Source organism: Bradysia coprophila, chromosome II (genome assembly GCF_014529535.1).
Source record: "Bradysia coprophila strain Holo2 chromosome II, BU_Bcop_v1, whole genome shotgun sequence".
NCBI classification, from domain to species: domain Eukaryota; kingdom Metazoa; phylum Arthropoda; class Insecta; order Diptera; family Sciaridae; genus Bradysia; species Bradysia coprophila.
The window spans coordinates 1,826,278-1,846,778 of NC_050735.1; the positions used below are offsets into that span (position 1 = coordinate 1,826,278).

At 33.9% G+C, this 20,501-nt stretch overlaps 1 protein-coding gene across 3 annotated transcripts in view; it reads right to left on the reverse strand.

Annotated features, from left to right (window-relative positions):
• Positions 1–20,501, reverse strand: part of LOC119084247 (rho guanine nucleotide exchange factor 10) — a 43,386-nt gene that overhangs the window by 11,462 nt on the left and 11,423 nt on the right. For 2 of the 3 annotated variants that reach the window (XM_037194259.1, XM_037194188.1), the window contains exons 5-7: positions 20,137–20,331; positions 14,353–16,592; positions 13,763–14,288 (exon numbers count right to left, since the gene is read on the reverse strand). In XM_037194259.1, the coding sequence (XP_037050154.1) occupies positions 13,763–14,288; positions 14,353–16,592; positions 20,137–20,331 (2,961 nt within the window). Of the gene's footprint in view, positions 1–13,762; positions 14,289–14,352; positions 16,593–16,851; positions 17,073–20,136; positions 20,332–20,501 lie in introns of those variants that run through there. The other variant, XM_037194339.1, reaches the window with a different exon arrangement.

The following is a 20,501-nucleotide window of genomic DNA, read 5'->3' on the forward strand; positions in this document are numbered from 1 at the left end:
TTAATTTTTTGCACTTCCTAATGTCGATATCTTTTTTAGTTGCTTATTCTACAATTGTTATCAGTATACTTAAATCGGAAATTAAAATCAACGAATTGTTGAGCGAAGGTATATTTTAATTGCAATGAAATTCTCGAAATTCTCGAAAATTCTCTAAAATTCCCGAAAATTCCCGAAATTCCCGAAAATTCTCGAAATTCTCTAAAATTCCCGAAAATTCTTTAAGAAATTACCTAAAATAGGCTATGATTTGATCTCAGATATTTTCAGGTCGACTTGAATTTCAGTTTCAGCTTAGATCAAGGGCTACCTGACCGCGACTTAAATATCTCAAAACAGTGAAAACGAAAAAATATTGGTCCGACATTTCGTCATTTTTTTATGGGCGTTTCGTGGTTTCGACTAACTTATAAAAAGCGGTGCATTTTAGAGGCACCAAAGGAATAATGTATTCAATTAAAAATACACTTGTCAGGATACTTGAATCTTATTGGCAAATTTGGCTTTGCTATAGTCCGACGGTACTATTTTGCTAAGTTTCTAGTTGCTAACATCGTTTCAACTCCTGCCGTGAACGATGATGTACAAAACCTGACAGCAAGGCATATTGAAAGAAAAGAAAAACTTGTTAACTTCCGCTGTGACACGTAAATCAAATGCATTGCAATTTCTTCTTTTCGAAATAGGTTTTAGTAAATAAACCGAGCAGGTAATATACGATTCTACCAACAAACAGTAAATTCACTGTAATTTCATGAAAGTGTTCATTGACAATTCTGGGCTATATAATAACATTTCCCAGAGACTAAAAATATTTACCACACACACAAACACACACACACGATGTATTGTGATATTCCCGGGTTAAATTTTATATAATGCGGTTAAATGGACGGTACGTGCTGTAAAATTGGATTTCCGCCGGAAAAACCATGTCAACAAATATGATTATGAACTTTTAACCATGATTTCTCCCATGGACGCATACAAGCTAAGCTTAGTGTTACTGTGGTAAGTCATCAACAGAATCAATTCTGAATCCTCTTATACGAAAAGCTAGTCGTTTCCTGGTTAGATATTTCGTGTTTAATTTTAGTAAGGAAGTACTCCCCGACTTTCGAAATACTATAAGTTTACTGTCTCACCCTTTAGTAGGTCGCCCCTGGTCATTTTCTTTTCACAACGATACAACACAAAATCTTGTAATGAATTGCAGAGATTTTCGCACACAACGAAAAATTGGTATTGGGCAGTATTAGGATAAACTAGGAACGCGTTGATTCAGAGGCTTTTACCAAGAAAACTCCGGTTCGATCCCGGTGAAGCAAAAATTCTGTATAAGATTTATCCTCAATGTATAGCATAAAAGTAACGTTCTTAAACATACTCAAGCTTCATAATCCGGGTAGTTGGGGTATTTGGACGGTTCGTACAAAGAAGAATGACATGAATAGCGCGACCCATTCACATTGTATTTTCTGTCCAAATATTTGAGACTGACTTTAGGTTGAGATATAGTTAGTACCAGAAAAAAACTAAAAGTGTGCTAGTCTATGGACGTGATTCGAAATCCACGTTAAGAGGCATCGGTGTTTAGGTAAGAATGTAGCCTATATTTGCGTGTCTCGTTTTTGATGATATCTTTTCATCCGAATCCTTTTCGAAAAATGTACGACCGTCATAACGACCACGAATCTGTTAGCTTTAAATAAAAATTACTTTTGGTTGTAGGCGTTTGACCGGCTTTGAGAAACGTGAGCAGTTTATGAAAATTTCTCAGAACTTGTCGAATGACGACAACCAAAACTAATTTTCATTTAAAGCTAACACAATCGTGGTCGTTATTGCGGTCGTACATTTTTCAAAAAGGATTTTGATGAAAAGACATCTACAAAAATGCAATAAGAGACAATCAAATGTAGGATTTAACTTTAGGCTAAGTATCGATGCCTCTTAAGCATGCAGTCCAACAAACAGGTTGATGATTACTCACACAAATGTCCCAAGATCGTATCATAGTTGTGTCTACATGGGCTTGTTTATGTTGTGCTCGTAGCTGACCTTTTTATCCTATACATCTTGGAGTATGAAATATTTAAAGATTTCTTCGGTCAATTACAGGAGGCGTGAAGGTAAAAAACAATTGGCGAATAGAACCAACGCACTTCAAGCAAAAGTGGTATTAATGACAGCTGTAATATTCATATAGTACTTTTTGTATGAAATTTTATCCCTACTCTTTTTACAGTGTAAAATTTTGTATGGAGCACTGTCAAGTTTCAGTACCCTATTTAGAGTACCACTTTTGCTTGAAGTGCGTTGATAGAACTCTTTACAAGGAGCATCATATAGTAGAATACATACAAACTCATCGGATGAGATCAGGATACCCCTAAAACTGTAACATATAAATCCCAATGGATTTGGCAAACAAAAAAAAAGAGCTGGGAAGGTGCAGTTGAGTCTGAAGCGATTGGAGGACGATTGTGCGGAATAGGTTTGTTTGGAATGTAGGAGGAGAAGAATGCCGAAGGAGGCCAAGACCAACAAAGGGTTAAAGTTCCCACCGAAGTAAGTAGGTAGTGTTCATCGTTCGTATATTTTCACTTAGGTCTCGTAAACTGTCTGTTGCCTTACTATTTTTTTTCTTTTTCTTCAATCAATTAAGCATCCCTCTTCATGCAACAAGCAATTCAAGATATTTGCATATTTTCTCTATTTTACGCGATTTAACTGACGTAATCCGATGCCGGATCGAATGCAAATCTGCTAGCCTTGAATATTAGGAATTAAATGTTTTCGATAACAAGATAACTTGTTGAAGAGGGCTAAATATTGCAGAACAAAAAGTGCACCCTTGAACGTGAAGCATTCGTTCAACCAGCATGAAGGTAGAAAATCGGATTAGTTCAAGAATCATTGACTTCCACTGCTGTTGTGCACTGTTTTCTCAGAATCAACACTTGATATGTGAAACGCATTTCCGATCATCGACAAAAAGCATTAACTGTGCAAAAGGATGCAAAAGGAAAAATGAAACGTTTTTTTTACCTAATGGAGGTGGTAACACAATTAATAAACGTACACGGGTACAAGTTTTATACATCGGAAAATGCAATTAAAAACAACTCAATCACCAGTCTCGCTAGAGCTAAATAATATCGTTCAATGTTAAAAGCAAAAACACTGATTCAGTTATAAATTCTTAAACATATTGATGCTTGGAAATTATTGAAAAGTTAACTGGGTTAACATCGAAAATAGATTTTTAAGAAGACGAAGGAAAAAACACACATTTTATTGTACAGTAATTAGATAAATGTAAGAATTTCGTTCCAGTGAACACTTGTAGGTTTGTTTATGTAAAATAAAATATGAATTTGAAGTGGATTATTACATGGAGAAATGTATACGCATATGATGATGGTGTCGAATATATAGATAGATAGATAGATATATAGATAGATAGATAGATAGATAGATAGATAGATAGATAGATAGGTGGGATGTGGGCTTATAATTTGCATTCAAAATAAAACTTGCTTTCGTCATTAAACTAAAAAAAATCTTAGCACTAAATGGATTCGGTGGCACCAAATTAATGGAAAGGAAACTGTGCCTACGGTAATGATTGTTTTAAACATTATCCTCGAATGTAATTTCGCTTTACGAAAAAATATTTTCCTCTATCCATATCACATTCCGTCCGTAACAATACGATAGTAAATTCAGTGTTATGAATTGTCGAACGCTAAGCACTCATGTATCGATTTAACAAAATTAAAATCACAAACAATTTAAAATTGAATTTTCATTCACGATACTCGGCGCTATACCGTCGTCTGTCGTTCGATAATTATTTTTGCAAATATTGCGTTGTTTAAAATTGAAAATTTCATTGATCAATTTTTCACACCAAATTATTCGTAAATTTAGAATCACATAATATTTGCGTATGGGAGTATACAGGGTTGCCGTTCAGCAACAACTAACTTCTAACTAGAAAATTTTTATACGAACGACAGTTGGGGAGAGACAAAGAGAGAATTTAACGAATTTTCGTTCGAAAGAGGAAGAAAAACCAAAACGTCTCTTCATTTTCACCAATATTTTCGAATATGTTCGAATATTTCAATATGCAAGTTTTCATTTTGGATATTTTGTTTTCCGAATAACATTGGGAGAGTGAAGTATACACTTAAGGTTACGGTAATACATACATTTTCTGCGCTGTAAATTTGAAAGTTCGACGGAACAGAAAAATGTTAGAAAAATTCAAACCCAGATTATGGTTTTAATAAAAATTAATGGTTTATAATCGATGAGTTACCAAATTTTATTGCAAAAGCGTTTGTAGAAGTTGAATTTAGGATTTAAAAAAAATAATAAGAGGACGATGAACTAAATAATTACTTGCGTGTGTCAATATTTCATTGAATCAATCACAAATTGATTGTCTGATATTTAGTCTCAATCTAATTCAAAACTCGACCCCAATTAAATTTTGAAAAATTCATTTATTAATTTTTTGTTGCTTCGAAGACCACAACATATCGCAATAGCAGAATTGTTAAGTATTATGAGTATTGAAGTTGTTATTTTGTCTTCGGTATATTAGTCTCAATTTTACCAAAAAATTCACAAAATTTAGAAAATTGCAGAAATGCTAAGAACTTTCATTCCCTTAAGTTATTTTAAAGATTTTAAGGCACAGGACATGATTTGTGAATATTAATATTTAATTCAAAGCAGGATTTATTTTTGGGAATTTAATTCCACAAAATTCTTTAAAAAATATTAAAAATTTCTGAAATTTCAAATTAATCTGAATTTTTAGGATTTTTTAAAAAAAGAATTTATTGGAATATTTACAGTGAACGACATCTCAAATGTCTCACTGTCAAATTTTTCTGAGAATTTTATTGTGTCATTGCAAATTCAAAGTGACATTCTCTGAAAAAAATGACAGTGAGACATTTGAGATGTCGTTCACTGTAAGAATTTTTCTAAAAATATAACTTGGTTCAAAGGAAGCTTTATTTTGTCAGAAAAAATTCAAAAAAATCTATAAAAATATCTAAAAACATTTCTATTGAGTTTTCTGAATCACTTTCTAAAAAAATTGGTCCTGATCCAAAGGTCTTCTTGTTTTTGGCAAATTTGTCGCTTTTAATTACACACATTTCACAGTATCGCTAGCCCACAATTGTACAACTATTTCTCAACTGCTTTTTGTAAAGCCTTTTAACTAGATCTTCTTAATTCTCCTCAATTTTACCAAAAAATTCACAAAATTTAGAAAATTGCAGAAATGCTAAGAACTTTTATTCACTTGAGTTATTTTAAAGATTTTAAGGTACAGGACATGATTTGTGAATATTAATATTTAATTCAAAGCAGGATTTATTTTTGGGAATTTAATTCCACAAAATTCTTTAAAAAATATTAAAAATTTCTGAAATTTCAAATTAATCTGAATTTTTAGGATTAAAAAAAAAGAATTTATTGGAATATTTACAGTGAACGACATCTCAAATGTCTCACTGTCAAATTTTTCTGAGAATTTTATTGTGTCATTGCAAATTCAAAGTGACATTCTCTGAAAAAAATGACAGTGAGACATTTGAGATGTCGTTCACTGTAAGAATTTTTCTAAAAATATAACTTGGTTCAAAGGAAGCTTTATTTTGTCAGAAAAAATTCAAAAAAATCTATAAAAATATCTAAAAACATTTCTATTGAGTTTTCTGAATCACTTTCTAAAAAAATTGGTCCTGATCCAAAGGTCTTCTTGTTTTTGGCAAATTTGTCGCTTTTAATTACACACATTTCACAGTATCGCTAGCCCACAATTGTACAACTATTTCTCAACTGCTTTTTGTAAAGCCTTTTAACTAGATCTTCTTAATTCTCCTCAATTTTACCAAAAAATTCACAAAATTTAGAAAATTGCAGAAATGCTAAGAACTTTTATTCACTTGAGTTATTTTAAAGATTTTAAGGTACAGGACATGATTTGTGAATATTAATATTTAATTCAAAGCAGGATTTATTTTTGGGAATTTAATTCCACAAAATTCTTTAAAAAATATTAAAAATTTCTGAAATTTCAAATTAATCTGAATTTTTAGGATTTTTTAAAAAAAGAATTTATTGGAATATTTACAGTGAACGACATCTCAAATGTCTCACTGTCAAATTTTTCTGAGAATTTTATTGTGTCATTGCAAATTCAAAGTGACATTCTCTGAAAAAAATGACAGTGAGACATTTGAGATGTCGTTCACTGTAAGAATTTTTCTAAAAATATAACTTGGTTCAAAGGAAGCTTTATTTTGTCAGAAAAAATTCAAAAAAATCTATAAAAATATCTAAAAACATTTCTATTGAGTTTTCTGAATCACTTTCTAAAAAAATTGGTCCTGATCCAAAGGTCTTCTTGTTTTTGGCAAATTTGTCGCTTTTAATTACACACATTTCACAGTATCGCTAGCCCACAATTGTACAACTATTTCTCAACTGCTTTTTGTAAAGCCTTTTAACTAGATCTTCTTAATTCTCCTCAATTTTACCAAAAAATTCACAAAATTTAGAAAATTGCAGAAATGCTAAGAACTTTTATTCACTTGAGTTATTTTAAAGATTTTAAGGTACAGGACATGATTTGTGAATATTAATATTTAATTCAAAGCAGGATTTATTTTTGGGAATTTAATTCCACAAAATTCTTTAAAAAATATTAAAAATTTCTGAAATTTCAAATTAATCTGAATTTTTAGGATTAAAAAAAAAGAATTTATTGGAATATTTACAGTGAACGACATCTCAAATGTCTCACTGTCAAATTTTTCTGAGAATTTTATTGTGTCATTGCAAATTCAAAGTGACATTCTCTGAAAAAAATGACAGTGAGACATTTGAGATGTCGTTCACTGTAAGAATTTTTCTAAAAATATAACTTGGTTCAAAGGAAGCTTTATTTTGTCAGAAAAAATTCAAAAAAATCTATAAAAATATCTAAAAACATTTCTATTGAGTTTTCTGAATCACTTTCTAAAAAAATTGGTCCTGATCCAAAGGTCTTCTTGTTTTTGGCAAATTTGTCGCTTTTAATTACACACATTTCACAGTATCGCTAGCCCACAATTGTACAACTATTTCTCAACTGCTTTTTGTAAAGCCTTTTAACTAGATCTTCTTAATTCTCCTCAATTTTACCAAAAAATTCACAAAATTTAGAAAATTGCAGAAATGCTAAGAACTTTTATTCACTTGAGTTATTTTAAAGATTTTAAGGTACAGGACATGATTTGTGAATATTAATATTTAATTCAAAGCAGGATTTATTTTTGGGAATTTAATTCCACAAAATTCTTTAAAAAATATTAAAAATTTCTGAAATTTCAAATTAATCTGAATTTTTAGGATTAAAAAAAAAGAATTTATTGGAATATTTAAGAATTTTTCTAAAAATATAACTTGGTTCAAAGAAAGCTTTATTTTGTCAGAAAAAATTCAAAAAAATCTATAAAAATTCTAAAAATATTTCTATTGAGTTTTTTGAATCACTTTCTAAAAAAATTGGTCCTGATCCAAAGGTCTTCTGTTTTTTGGCAAATTTGTCGCTTTTAATTACACACATTTCACAGTATCGCCAGCCCACAATTGTACAACTATTTCTCAACTGCCTTTTTTAAAGCGTTTTAACAAGATCTTCTTAATTCTCCTCAATTTTACCAAAAAATTCACAAAATTTAGAAAATTGCAGAAATGTTAAGAACTTTAATTAACTTAAGTTATTTTAAAGATTTTAAGGCACAGGACATGATTTGTGAATATTAATATTTAATTCAAAGCAGGATTTATTTTTGGGAATTTAATTCCACAAAATTCTTTAAAAAATATTAAAAATCCTAAATTTCTGAATTTTAAAATTAATCTGAATTTTTAGGATTTTTTTTGCAAATATTGTGTTGTTTAAAATTGAAAATTTCATTGATCAATTTTTCACACCAAATTATTCGTAAATTTAGAATCACATAATATTTGCGTATGGGAGTATACAGGGTTGCCGTTCAGCAACAACTAACTTCTTACTAGAAAATTTTCATACGAACGACAACAGTTGGGGAGAGCAAAAAAAGAGAATTTAACAAATTTTCGTTCGAAAGAAGAAAAAAAAACAAAACGTCTCTACATTTTCACCAATATTTTCGAATATTGGATACTTTATTTTCCGAATAACATTGGTAGAGTGAAGTATACACTTAAGGTTACGGTAATACATACATTTCCTGCGTTGTAAATTTGAAAGTTCCACGGAATTAATTCAAAGCAGGATTTATTAATTCGGAGTTTAATTCCACAAAATTCTTTAAAAAATATTAAAAATTCATAAATTTCTGAATTTTCAAATTAATCTCAATTTTTAGGAATTTTTTTTTTAATGGAATATTTAAGAATTATATTTCTAAAAATAGGCCTTGGTTCAGAGGAAACTTAATTTTATAAGAAAAAATTTCTAAAAAACCTACAAAAATTCTAAAAATATTTCTATAGAATCTTTTGAAATTCTTTCTAATTAAAAATTGATCCTGATTTAAAGGACTTCTTTTTCTTGGCAAAATGATCACTTTTAATCACACACATTTCACAGTTTTGCTAGCCCCCAATTGTACAATTTTTTCTCAACTGCCTTTTGTAAAACCATTTAACAAAATCTTCTACTAGGCTAAAAAGAAAATGTAATTTTAAAATTGAAAATTGAACAAATAATTTTACTTTTAAGTTTGACAAAAAATGTAATTTTACAACTTGAGCAATTCGATTTCAATTAAATTACGGTGGCAAATTCTTAAGAATAAATTTAAAACAAAATCATCTAATGCTTTTCTTCATTGCAACCAAAAAACGCTTCAGCAAATAAAATTTGTTCGCTTTACTCTCGGGGTCCGAATTTTTTTATAATTGCAAAAATAGGATGTAAATCCTCGAACTCGGGGAAATCGCTTCATTTTCAACATTCACAATAAATTATTTCAAATAAAAACTTTTCCCTTTTCCAAATTTATCACAAAAACTTCTATGCGGTTGAATTCGAATTTTTCTCTTTTTCAAACTATTCTGATTGAATCAACAGGTGAAAATGCTTTCTTCTGAGTACTTCTATGCAATTTACTTTCCTAACTGATTACAACAGTAACCGGTTGTCAATATTTATGAATAAAATTTCAAGGACATTTTCGAAACATTTTTCGGTGAGACTGCGCAGTGAATTTGAGCGCTGAATTCATACAATGAAACGTGTTTTCCGTTACATTTTGATGGATGTTATTATGTTGGATATATTATCGGTAATTCTATTGTGAACCATGTTACAGACGTTCAGCAAACTCTTTAAATTTGTTACATGAAATGGAGAAACCTCGTTTTGCGTTCAGCAAACTCTTTAAATTTGTTACATAAATACACAATCGGTTCAGTTCGAATCACTTTATTTATTTTGAATTTTATTTTCGGCTGGAACCTATCGAAAAATTATTAGATCATTAATTAGATAATGTAATAGTACATTACTACACCAGTGAAGTAATTTGATATCTCGTATCCAGATACGAGATATCAAATTATTTCACGTGTAAAGTATGGCGTTTTACTATACGAGCGAGGGAAAGGGTCTTCACTAGTGTGGGAAAGGCCACATTACCTCACTAGTAAAGTAAATTAATTTATTTTGCAGAAAAAATTAATTAATTCAAATTAAATTAAGAAATTAAGAAATTGCGAATATTGGCGAAGGAAAACCATCGCATCGAGATGGTATGATATGGTATAGCATAATTAATTTAATTTAAACGCTACACCATACGGTGCTGATATGTAAAATCAACTTGATAAAACCGAAATTCTCTCAAAATGGTACATCGGTATACACCATTTCGATTTTAGAGAGTGTTACCACGTTACATTTTGTCGATTGGTACATAGAATTAGCCATATATAATGAAATGTGTTTTCCGTTAGCATCAACCATCGATATAATATAGGGTAGATAAGTAATGTCAAAGCAACTTTATGCGGAAAGATCACATGGATGTCTGTGTAACGTAACTTACGTTTTGAGAAAGCGCGCGAAATAATGTCATACAAATATGTGAAAATAATTGAAACTCTGCATTTCTCAATTTCCTTTTTCTCTTCGTTTTGTGTTGTGATTCGTATTTTTTGCACTTGCATGTGTGCTATATTTCCGAAATTTCGTTCTTCGTGTCTCATTATCTACAGTATATTATATCGATGGCATCAACCCACTACCCGGAAAATGCATTTATTCGTCGCAAGAAGTGAAGGTATTACCTTGGCAACGGGTAATGTTGCTGGGCTTTTCCATGAAAAATACTTTTATGATTCGTTCAGCTGATGTTCAACAGTTCAACTGCATAACAGCGGAGTGAAAATGTGTTTGATAAGACTAAGTTAGGGTAGACGTCAATTGAAGTGGTCTTCAGACGATATGAACAAGCCAACTTTGTCGTGTTTGTAAGATGAATATGGTTTTCCTACGGTTAGGTGTAATAAACACAAAACTGCATAATGAAATTGGGATAAACAAAGTGATTAAGGAATATGTTTGCGGAAAATTTAATTTAGAAACACGGTTAGGCATTAGCAGCATTTAACGTTAAAATTAAATTTGAAATTGATATTGCAAATTAAGTACAGAGTATTGCAATTTCATATCAGGTAGTCGAAATTTATTTTTTTCGTTAATAAGGAACCAATTAGCGTCGACGATACCATTGAAAGATTGGTAAAATCGAGTGGCTTGAAACAAGTACCGAATAACAACGATAACGGTTGGGAAATCCTTTGTTATCGGATAAGAAAATAGTTGCCCAATATAAGAGAAATATCAATTTAATATATTCGTCAAACCGTTTTAAGAAACTACAGAATGGCTCGTTGTCACTAATATTCTCGTAAAAAGCTTTGATTTTCCATACAAAAATGAAGAACTGTAAATATGCTAGAAAAACCCGACTTTGATAAACTTTTCTACCGGATTTATATTTTTATGTCAGAGATGTAGATGTCAGGTGTAAACAGAATAGCGCCCGGAAATTGCAATTCACTTATGTGAAGAAACTTTCTTCTTTATTACAAAATGGTAGGATCAGAACAAAAACCTCAAAAGAAAGAGTTAAGTGTGACGCAAGTGCCTGAATGAACAATACAAAACAAACTGACACGAAAATAGTTTGCTTGGAAATCTTTCTTTCGAAATAGTTTTCCCGTAAAGAAAATACGTCCACGAATGGCAGATGACAAGCATTATAGCACTGCTCCTAACATGAGCACCCATTTTTCCAACCTGTACAAATTTTCAAACATGTTTGCATATACGATTGCATGTGTTGTGTGGTTTTATTCACACAATGAACTTCAAGCATGAGTGGCACCGAGAGTGGTACTCAAATTAGTGTATTGTAACTTGACAGTGTGTCACGAAATTGTAAAAATCCATTTCTTACAAAATTGTACTCTTATTTGGTAGCTGTCGACTGTAATCAATTTTCCATGGATTGCGTTGATTCACACTCAGGACTCCTGTCTTTACGAAAGAAATGCAAGGCTCAGATAGGCCTCCCAATATTTCTTATGTTCATGCAGAGATGTGCAAGCATGTAAGCAATGCAAAATCTATCTGACATGCATGCTAAACGATTAGGCTTTCCGCCGGGCCCATTTTCGTGAATAGTATTCTTGAAAATTCTCGATTTGAAAAGTTAGAGAATTGAATTTCGAATATTTCCGAAATTCTTGAAAATTCTCGAAAATCACGAAAAAAAAAATCCTGAAAATAGGCTGCGTCTGTGTGAACGGTCTTCAGCGAATTTTCGTTGATGTTTAGAGACTTGCGTCACGGCGCCTTTCTAACGACCAATGCTATGAAATTGTACGACTGAATATTGCTATAAAAAAATGAAATGTTGTGATAACTCTCAACATTGGATAGAAAAAAGTAAAGACATTTTTTCCGTAATAATTTTATTGACGAAGATGATTTGATGTTTTTCATGGTATGTCCATTGTTGATTGGTATCCTATACGCTATTCATCATTTTTTAATGAAATTGTTGCTTGTTTTATTGTTACCTGCATTGTTATTTTATATAAAAGACAATTTCTATAATTGTTCCGGTAATGTAGTGTATCAACGCACTTCAAGCAAAAGTGCTATTAATGACAGCTGCCAAATAGAGTATTTTTTGTATGAAATTTTATCCACACTCTTTTTACAGTGTAAAATTTTGTATGGAGCACTGTCATGTTTCAGTACCCTATTTAGAGTACCACTTATGCTTGAAGTGCGTTGCTTTATCACTAAAAAAGGAACCGATTACTAAGCAAATATAAAAATATCACAAAACGGGAGTAATCACTTGTCGCTAATTTAAATAAGTAAGAAAAGCAGTAATAGATTACAGTCGTTTTGTGCAGCAATTTGCTTGCCGTTTCTAAAACGTTATTGAACATTGAGTGATCTTTAGAAGTGTTTCATCCGAGATAGTGTAAGTTGCCAATTAACTTAAAACGAAAAATGTGAAGAGACGAACTAATGATTGCAAAATATTATTATATCTCCATCCGCATCTCCATTCTCATATTGGAATGACGGGAATTATTCAATTGCCCTTGTTATTTGTGTGTAGCGAAAAGACTTAATTATTTATCGCCGAAATGAACTACTATGCATCTCTTGTAGACAACAGCGACAAGAATGGATGCCATTGGTCTCATGTCGTTTTAATTAATGTTAAAACAAAATGAAGTAAAAGATTTTGTATTGAAAATTTGGTGATAGTTACAAGAGACGCAGTAGATTTAATGATTTTATCATCGCAATACATATTCCGTAACGGAAAAGTTAAAATCTAAAGTTTCAACAAATATATGGGCTCGCTGCAAAACTAATCAAAATTAGTTCCATTTAACCAGTCTCCGTATGATTTCGCTCTAGTTCATGAATTTTCACTTCAAATTTAGTTGGTGAAATTTATTGCGACGTTTTTTCTAATTGGTACCCAGCAATCAGAAAACATGATCAAATTTTATCAACAACAGACAAACGAGAAGCCTGGTAAACAGAAGTTTAACAACGCACATAAGAGTTGGTATTATATATACTCCTCATGTTCTATGATGCACTTGTTGCAAGCCACTTATAGTCATTATTGATGTACTGTTCAAAGTGAATTTATCCCGTTTCCACGGTTACACCTGTTTTGATAGGTTTACAAAAGAACTTTTGCCACAATATTTCCTCCAATAATATTGTAAAATCTAAGGTCAATGTTGATGATTTCATCTTCTGTTGTCGCAGTTAAAGTCTTTTTGAAATGATGGCGAAAGCCAATTTCGGTAGAATTGAATTGAAAATGCGAAAGCAAACAACTTCCTTTCCGATTTTATTCTGAAAAAGTTTTAATGACGGTGCATCGTAGCACTTGCACCATGTTGATGGTATTTCAATATTTATCAGAAAAATCGTTGAGCGGAATACATTTTCGATGTTTTCGAATTTTCGATTAAAATCAATGACAAGGAAATTGAATGGGACTAAGAAAATGAACTTGATCAACTTGAAGAACGAAACTTTAGCTTTATCAGTTCACGGTTACATGTTCGCTGTCTCAACAAGTAATGGCAAAAGTTCAAAACTTTCAGTTTGACATTCTAATCGTTAATTCAAAAAACTTACCAAACATTTCAACACAGCAGTTGGCAATGAAGACGAAGTAATGCGCTGATTCGATTGTATCTGCTCGGAGACTAGCCGCTCGCTGGACCCTTTCAACAGTTCAGCCAACAGCTGCGGTGTTGCCTGTATCGTGTTCGATGTATCCGAACTGCATTTCTTCTTATTTCCGCTTTCAGACGACGACGACGACAACAACCGACCCTCGTCAAGGCTATGCTTCTGCAATTTGTCTCCAGCGCCGGATGACTTTTTGGAATCTTTGCCGAAATTCTCATGTGACTTGGACAAATTGTCGAGCGACATTTTCTTTTGATCCTTCTTCAGGTCGTTTACCGTGCTGGTATCCACATAGCTGGGAAATCGTTTGTGCGACACTTCTTTCGAATGTGAATCACTCTGGATGGGAGTTGAGGACGCACGAACATGGTATGGAATTGGTAAGTGAGTGCTGTTGTTTTTACGATAGGCTTTGCGGTGTGTGTCATCATCGAATGACTGTAGGCTGGCGTCACTTAATTTTGATGAGCTGGAAGAAATTTTGTTTGGTTAGAAATTCAGTACATCAGGGGTGATAGTAGAGTTTGTCATACCTTTCCGATCGGTTGAACATTTCGTCGTACAGCAATTTGGCAGGCTTTTTCATTTCGGCCTCGAGCATCAGTCCGTATGGCCCTCGTAACGGTCTTTTCGAATATCGTTTCAAGTCGGGATCGTTTGACTGCGACTGTGAAACGCGATCATGTGGCGGAGGTGTTCGATCCGTTTCGTTATCAGATATTGAGTCTTGTCTCAAGAAACTGATCTTGTGATACTGTTTATCCGATATGGCACTGATAACCGACACGTCATCCCGTTCATCGGAGTTCTGTTTCCGCGGCATTTTGGGCCAAGCTGGTCGACTTATTTCCGAATCGGGTGTGGTTGACTCGAATGCTGCCGCAAAGAAATTTGCTGTGTCCAGATCAACGGAGATTTTCTTGGGCGTTTCGTTAACTTTTTCAGAATGCTCTGAATGACTCTCGGTCAAGTCAACCTTGCTGGGTGAAGCTACACCTGGTATGTCTATGTTTCCGTCCCACAAAATGGTCCCGCTTAAAATTGGCGATGAGCTGTCGGCATGACTCCACACATCAACATCAAGCTCTCGATCCTTTTCCACGGCCGGCCACTGAAAGTAAATCCCCTTCCGACGCTTATTTTTGTCGATTCGACGTCGATCCTCTCCAGTAGCAACACTATTCACAGATTCGCTAGAATTTGATAGATTGACCGATTGTCGGGTCGATTTATCGTCGTTGTTGTGTCTCTTTCGAACTTCAACAAATTCGCTCTTCGTTTCCGGATTCTCAGTCGATTCGTTTGCATGTTCAATTGTTACAGGGATGATTGGCTGCTCGTCAATTTCATTTTCCGCATTTTCACAAATTTCGGTAACTTGTGACAAATCGAGCACATTCGAAGGGTCGACTTCGGTAACGACTTCAATTTCGTTCGAAATTATTTCAATTGTTTCCGACTGAATAACAGCAACTGGAATTGTATCTGCTTCAGAGGACACGATTTTCATATCACTAACTTCATTTCCGGCACTATCGTCTTTGATGACTTCACCGATTGTTTTTGCTTCACTTACTTCACTGGATTTATCTAGCACATCCCATCCAATTTCATTTATCACATCTGACTCGACATTCACTTCTTCAAACAATTTTGTGCTATCTTCGTCGCACGCATTTATCCATTGTTCACTTGTCTCGTCTTCTCTATTGGTGCACTCATAAACCGGCAATGGAATCAAACAAGTGGTAGCTGTTTGAAGGAATTCATCTTGCGGTGGAGTTGCCATCAGTATTCCCCTTTCCGAAGGTGATTCAATTACCATTTCGGATGCTTTCACAATGGTCAATCCATCCAGTGACTCGTCGACTTCATTCTCGTTTTCTTCAATTAACGACTCTCTGTGAAATTTACTCTCCAATCGACCATCCATTATCGCGTCGTTTAATTTACGATTCGGTTGAAATATGACACTCATTTCACTTTTGTACACTTTGCTCGGGCTGTTTGAGGTGGATGCAGCATGATTGTAAGCTTTATCAGTCGCATTCTTCTCAGGACTTTGGCGATCCTTCTTTCTAGGCAGCGTTAAATTTGTATTGTCTATCACTGACGGTTCTTTATTGGATTTTAGTGAAGCTTTAAACGCACCGATTGCCGAGCGAATATATTTCCCCGATGAGTAATCGACTTGAGAAAAAGAGGCACTTCGAAAGGGGATACTTTTTTGCATGTAGGAGCCGACAATTGTTCTTGATTCAGCTTTTGGAAGAGCTGTAAATAGGTCGTCCTCCTTTTCGGCGAGAGGAGGAGATTTACTCAGTTCATCGAATGGAAGATTCGTAGACTTTCCATAACATTCCAATTGACCGGCACTGGTATTCGGTCGTAACGATTTAATTATTGTTATCGGTTTGTTCGGTTGATAAGGTCTGTCAGCCAGTGAACAACTTGCTTTACTGGAAATAGCATAATCCGCAGCACTAGCTTCAGTTAAGTCCCGAACCGAACTACTCGCTGATGAATTATCTTGGCTTTGGCTTCCTATCGATTTTTGTTTACGCGGTGGTGGAATGGGTGGAGGAGCACTAGGATTGGATGGAGTTCTCGAGCCCCGTAACAATTCGGTTAACTCACGAAGGCGTTCGGTTTTATCGGAGCCCTTTGCTGCTTTTTCTTTCGCTTGTTTTTCAGTTGATGTGTTGGTGGAGCGTCTACCAAAACCTAATTTTTGCCATCGTTCTAGGGTGTTCCGACGTTTATCCATATTTGACTGAAAACAAAAATGAGAATTTATGTTACTAATAGAGAATGCAATTGCAGTTACAACGTAAGTTAACATGTTTATCAATAACTATGGTTTAATGTTACTTCCCGTCAACTTGTCTACACGCATTATAAAAAAAAATCTTCTGCAATGACAAGTATTGTTGTGACGATCTGCCACCATAATTCTATTATTTTATAAAAGAAAATAACCCTAACTATTGCATCATGTAGAAGGTATGGGGGAGTAATGTGTTTATGTTTACCTGATTTGCTAATAATCTAGAAGATAATCGCAAAACTGCGGAGATTTTAGTGATGTGCAGAATCATCAACGAGTTTACTACAGTCATACGTGTTATGTGCGCATATAGATGACCTTAACGTATGTATGCACTGTAAGTAGCTTGCTTTTGAATTGTTTTCGATACAGAGGTATTGTCTTTTTCGACCAGCTGAAGATGTTCAGCTGTTGCTGATTCTGCACAAGCTTTAGGTTTAATGAGTGTAATATTTATCTAATCGCTTGACATAACGACAACTTGAGTAACTATCAACGGTAAATAACCTCAATACAAACAACACACACTCCCTCCCGTAGAGTGTGTGTGTTGTTTGTGTGGAGGTTATTTAATCCACGGCACGGATTTATAAAACCTTTCTAAATTCATGTGAGTAAGTTCGAAGATTGGCTGGCTATATAGGACTGGTAAGTTCGAAGATTGGCTGGCTATATAGGACTGGTGATTCGAAAAAGTTTTTGTGTCTTAAAACAGGATAAAAACAATCGACAAAACAATTTTTCAACCGTGCGGTGAAAATAACCTTATTTTTCATGTGTCGGGGCCGAAAATGAGGGAGTTTCGAGATTTTTCTCGGGCTTTCGACCCCTTACATGAAAATTTTTTTGAGTATCTCTTTTGGACGATTGATTTTAGGCACTTTCGCATGTAGCCCTCACTTCGTTCGGGCTACAACTCGCAAAATTGCCTAAAATCAATCGTCCAAAACAGATACACAAATAACTATTCTACACTCAAATGCAGTGAGAAGATGACGCTGTCTCTGATGACAATTCGGGTGAGAAAACTTTTATTTTCCACCTACTTTGTTTCTACCATGGGGGCGAACAAGAGTTTTTCCTTTACTAGCGAGGGAAAATGGACTTTCCGTCCCTAGGGAAAAGTCTTTCCCCAATTCGTAAAGGAAAACGTTATATATTTATCAAAAATTAGGAATTATAACATTTTCATTTTCGATAGATATAACATACGTAAAACGAAAATGTGATTATTCCTAATTTTTGATAAATGTGCTGCACTCGGGAAATAATTTGATATTTCGTGTCCAGATGAGTAAAAGTGTCCGATGGCTTTAGCTAAATTCCGTCCCTTGTATAGTAATATACTATTTCACTTTGCAACTGTCACTTTGACGTGGTTTTGGAATATTCCAACTTGAGCTAAAGGGCAGTCAGAGGCAGTGAATTATAGCATGAATTTGCCTAAGCTGTTTTTCATCGCACCCACACATACAATCAAAACTGTTTATACGATTGAAGATGCTACGCGTGTAGTAGTAAAACCGTATAAAGACCTATTAGCAGCTGAAGCAAGTTCATGCTAAAATTTCGTTGCTTCCATCTGTAATTATAAGTGAATATCGGACTATCTGTAATATGATACAGGTTTCAAACAGTGACTTTATGAGGAACTCATATTCGCACAGGCACTAACAATTTTTGCAAAATAAAGAATCTTCAAAAACTCTAGTGTCTACTCTCTACACATATCCTTTGCCTGCAGATACCAGCTATCTGATAGCTTGTAATAGACTAGGATTTGGGATTTGGTTTTAAAATTGTAAAGCGGACGTAGACCTTGAATATTGTATGTCTTAGAAAGTTGACTTACAATTTGCAAGTCTTTTACGTCGGTGTTGAGGAATTTCACGCTGTATCCTTACGTCGCGTTAGTTTACAATTGTAAATTTTGTATAACCACAAATAAAGACATTTATCCCATGCATTCATATTACTACGACCATGAATAGTTCCGTTCTTTTTATGCATTTTATATAAATAAACTGCATACTAACCTTGCGGGAAAAAAATGCTACCAAACATACGGATGTATCATTTGAGGTAGATCTAATGATTTTTCATTTTTTATTAACTTTGATTATACTGTTAGCATAATAGCCTCAAAAAAATGTGCGAATAAAACCTGGAATCTGTTTTTAATTAAGGGACCGTTCATTTCGGACGTGCACCGCAAAGGGGGAAGTGGAGTCTGGACCAATGAAAGTATAAACCAGGTATGGTCTGTTCATGCAAACCGGAGGACATAGCGATTTCATATAAACAAACTCTCCTCCCATGAGAGGTGAGTTTGTTTATATGAAATCGCTATGTCCTCCGCTCAATACAAAGTTTGACATTCGACCATACCTTGTGTTGACATTCATTGGTCTGGAAACGTAATTTTGTATTAGAAAAATGCAGACGACGTGGGAGTAGTTTGAAAAATTCTGAAAGTTGGTTGGACGTTCTTTGTGGACAACACCTCAAGGACTTTTATCCTTTTTCACGAACGCAAAATTATCTTATTTGCGTGGATGAATAAATGCTGGGAAAAATTCCGTTTTTTTTGATTAATTAGTGTACATTACACGCAGTTGCTGTGTAAATTTTTCCAATAAAAATTGAATGAAGTTTTTGTACAGTTCTGGTAATCCGTAATAGACAAAAAACAACGTTACACATTTCGCCTAGTATGTATCATTTTATCAAAAGCCGCCGGTGAATTGAATTAAATTGGATTTTCAAATCGAATTTTATAAAATTGAATAAGCCCCGACCTTCAATCTATAGTATACTGTAAAACACTGAATATCAAAGGATTTCCCAAGCAAGCTCCCAAACCTTGATTCGAGGAAACATGAAACCAAATTGAAATAGGTTCGTTCATCACTGCTTTCATATGTAGTCTCCTAGCTAGTGTTATATTTCGGTTGATGATCCAAAGGAATTGACCCAGCCAATGCCATCCACTATCAATCAACACAAAGTTTCGGTCTATCGAAGTACTTCTCATGTTAGCATTTCTTTCAACCTGTCTATTGTAAAAAATCTTTGTAACAAAGACCACCTTACAATTACGCAGCTCCGGCATTTTAAAAACGAATTTGAAAGAGCTCTACTTAACGAGCATAGTTCAAGTAGTTCTGAACGCTGATGAAGCGTCCAGTGAAATTAATACTGAGTTAGAGTTGTAATAAATAGAGATTCACTCAGAACACGACACAGTAAAGTTAACCAGACAGGAGCGCTGATTTGACTAATGACTAGGGACCTGAATAATCTAGTAGGCCTATATTTTTTGCGAATAAAATTTTTCAATTTATGTCAGTGTTCATTTGAGTTCATTTTCATACAGTGTATTAAGTCCCTTATTTGACGTTTCGAAAATGAACCACTCCTGCCTGGTTTATTTTACTCTGCCGTGCTCAGAACAATCTAATCCCTGTAACGTAGCCAAATGTGTACTTACGTAAATTCCAGAGTATTGTCGATTACCTCCAAGAAATGCCAATGACGCGCACCCCGTACTGTTAGCAAATCGACGATTGCCTTGAGGCGAAATTTTCTTATACTGACACCGATATTGATCCTTCACAAAAGCTTCAGAGTTTTGTCCCTTTTTCACCGAATTATGTTCATCGAATCCATTGCAACTGAAATTTGACTGGAAGTTGTGTTTTCGAAAACGTTCGTCACCGTTCAAGCAATATATTGATTTTTGTAAAGCAGATTTTTTGTTTTTTGTTAAGCTAAAATTGCATGTATACAAACTGTACCGACAACAAATACCAGAAAATGTACCGAAATGTTTTCGAACCGGTGCGCCGTACCGTG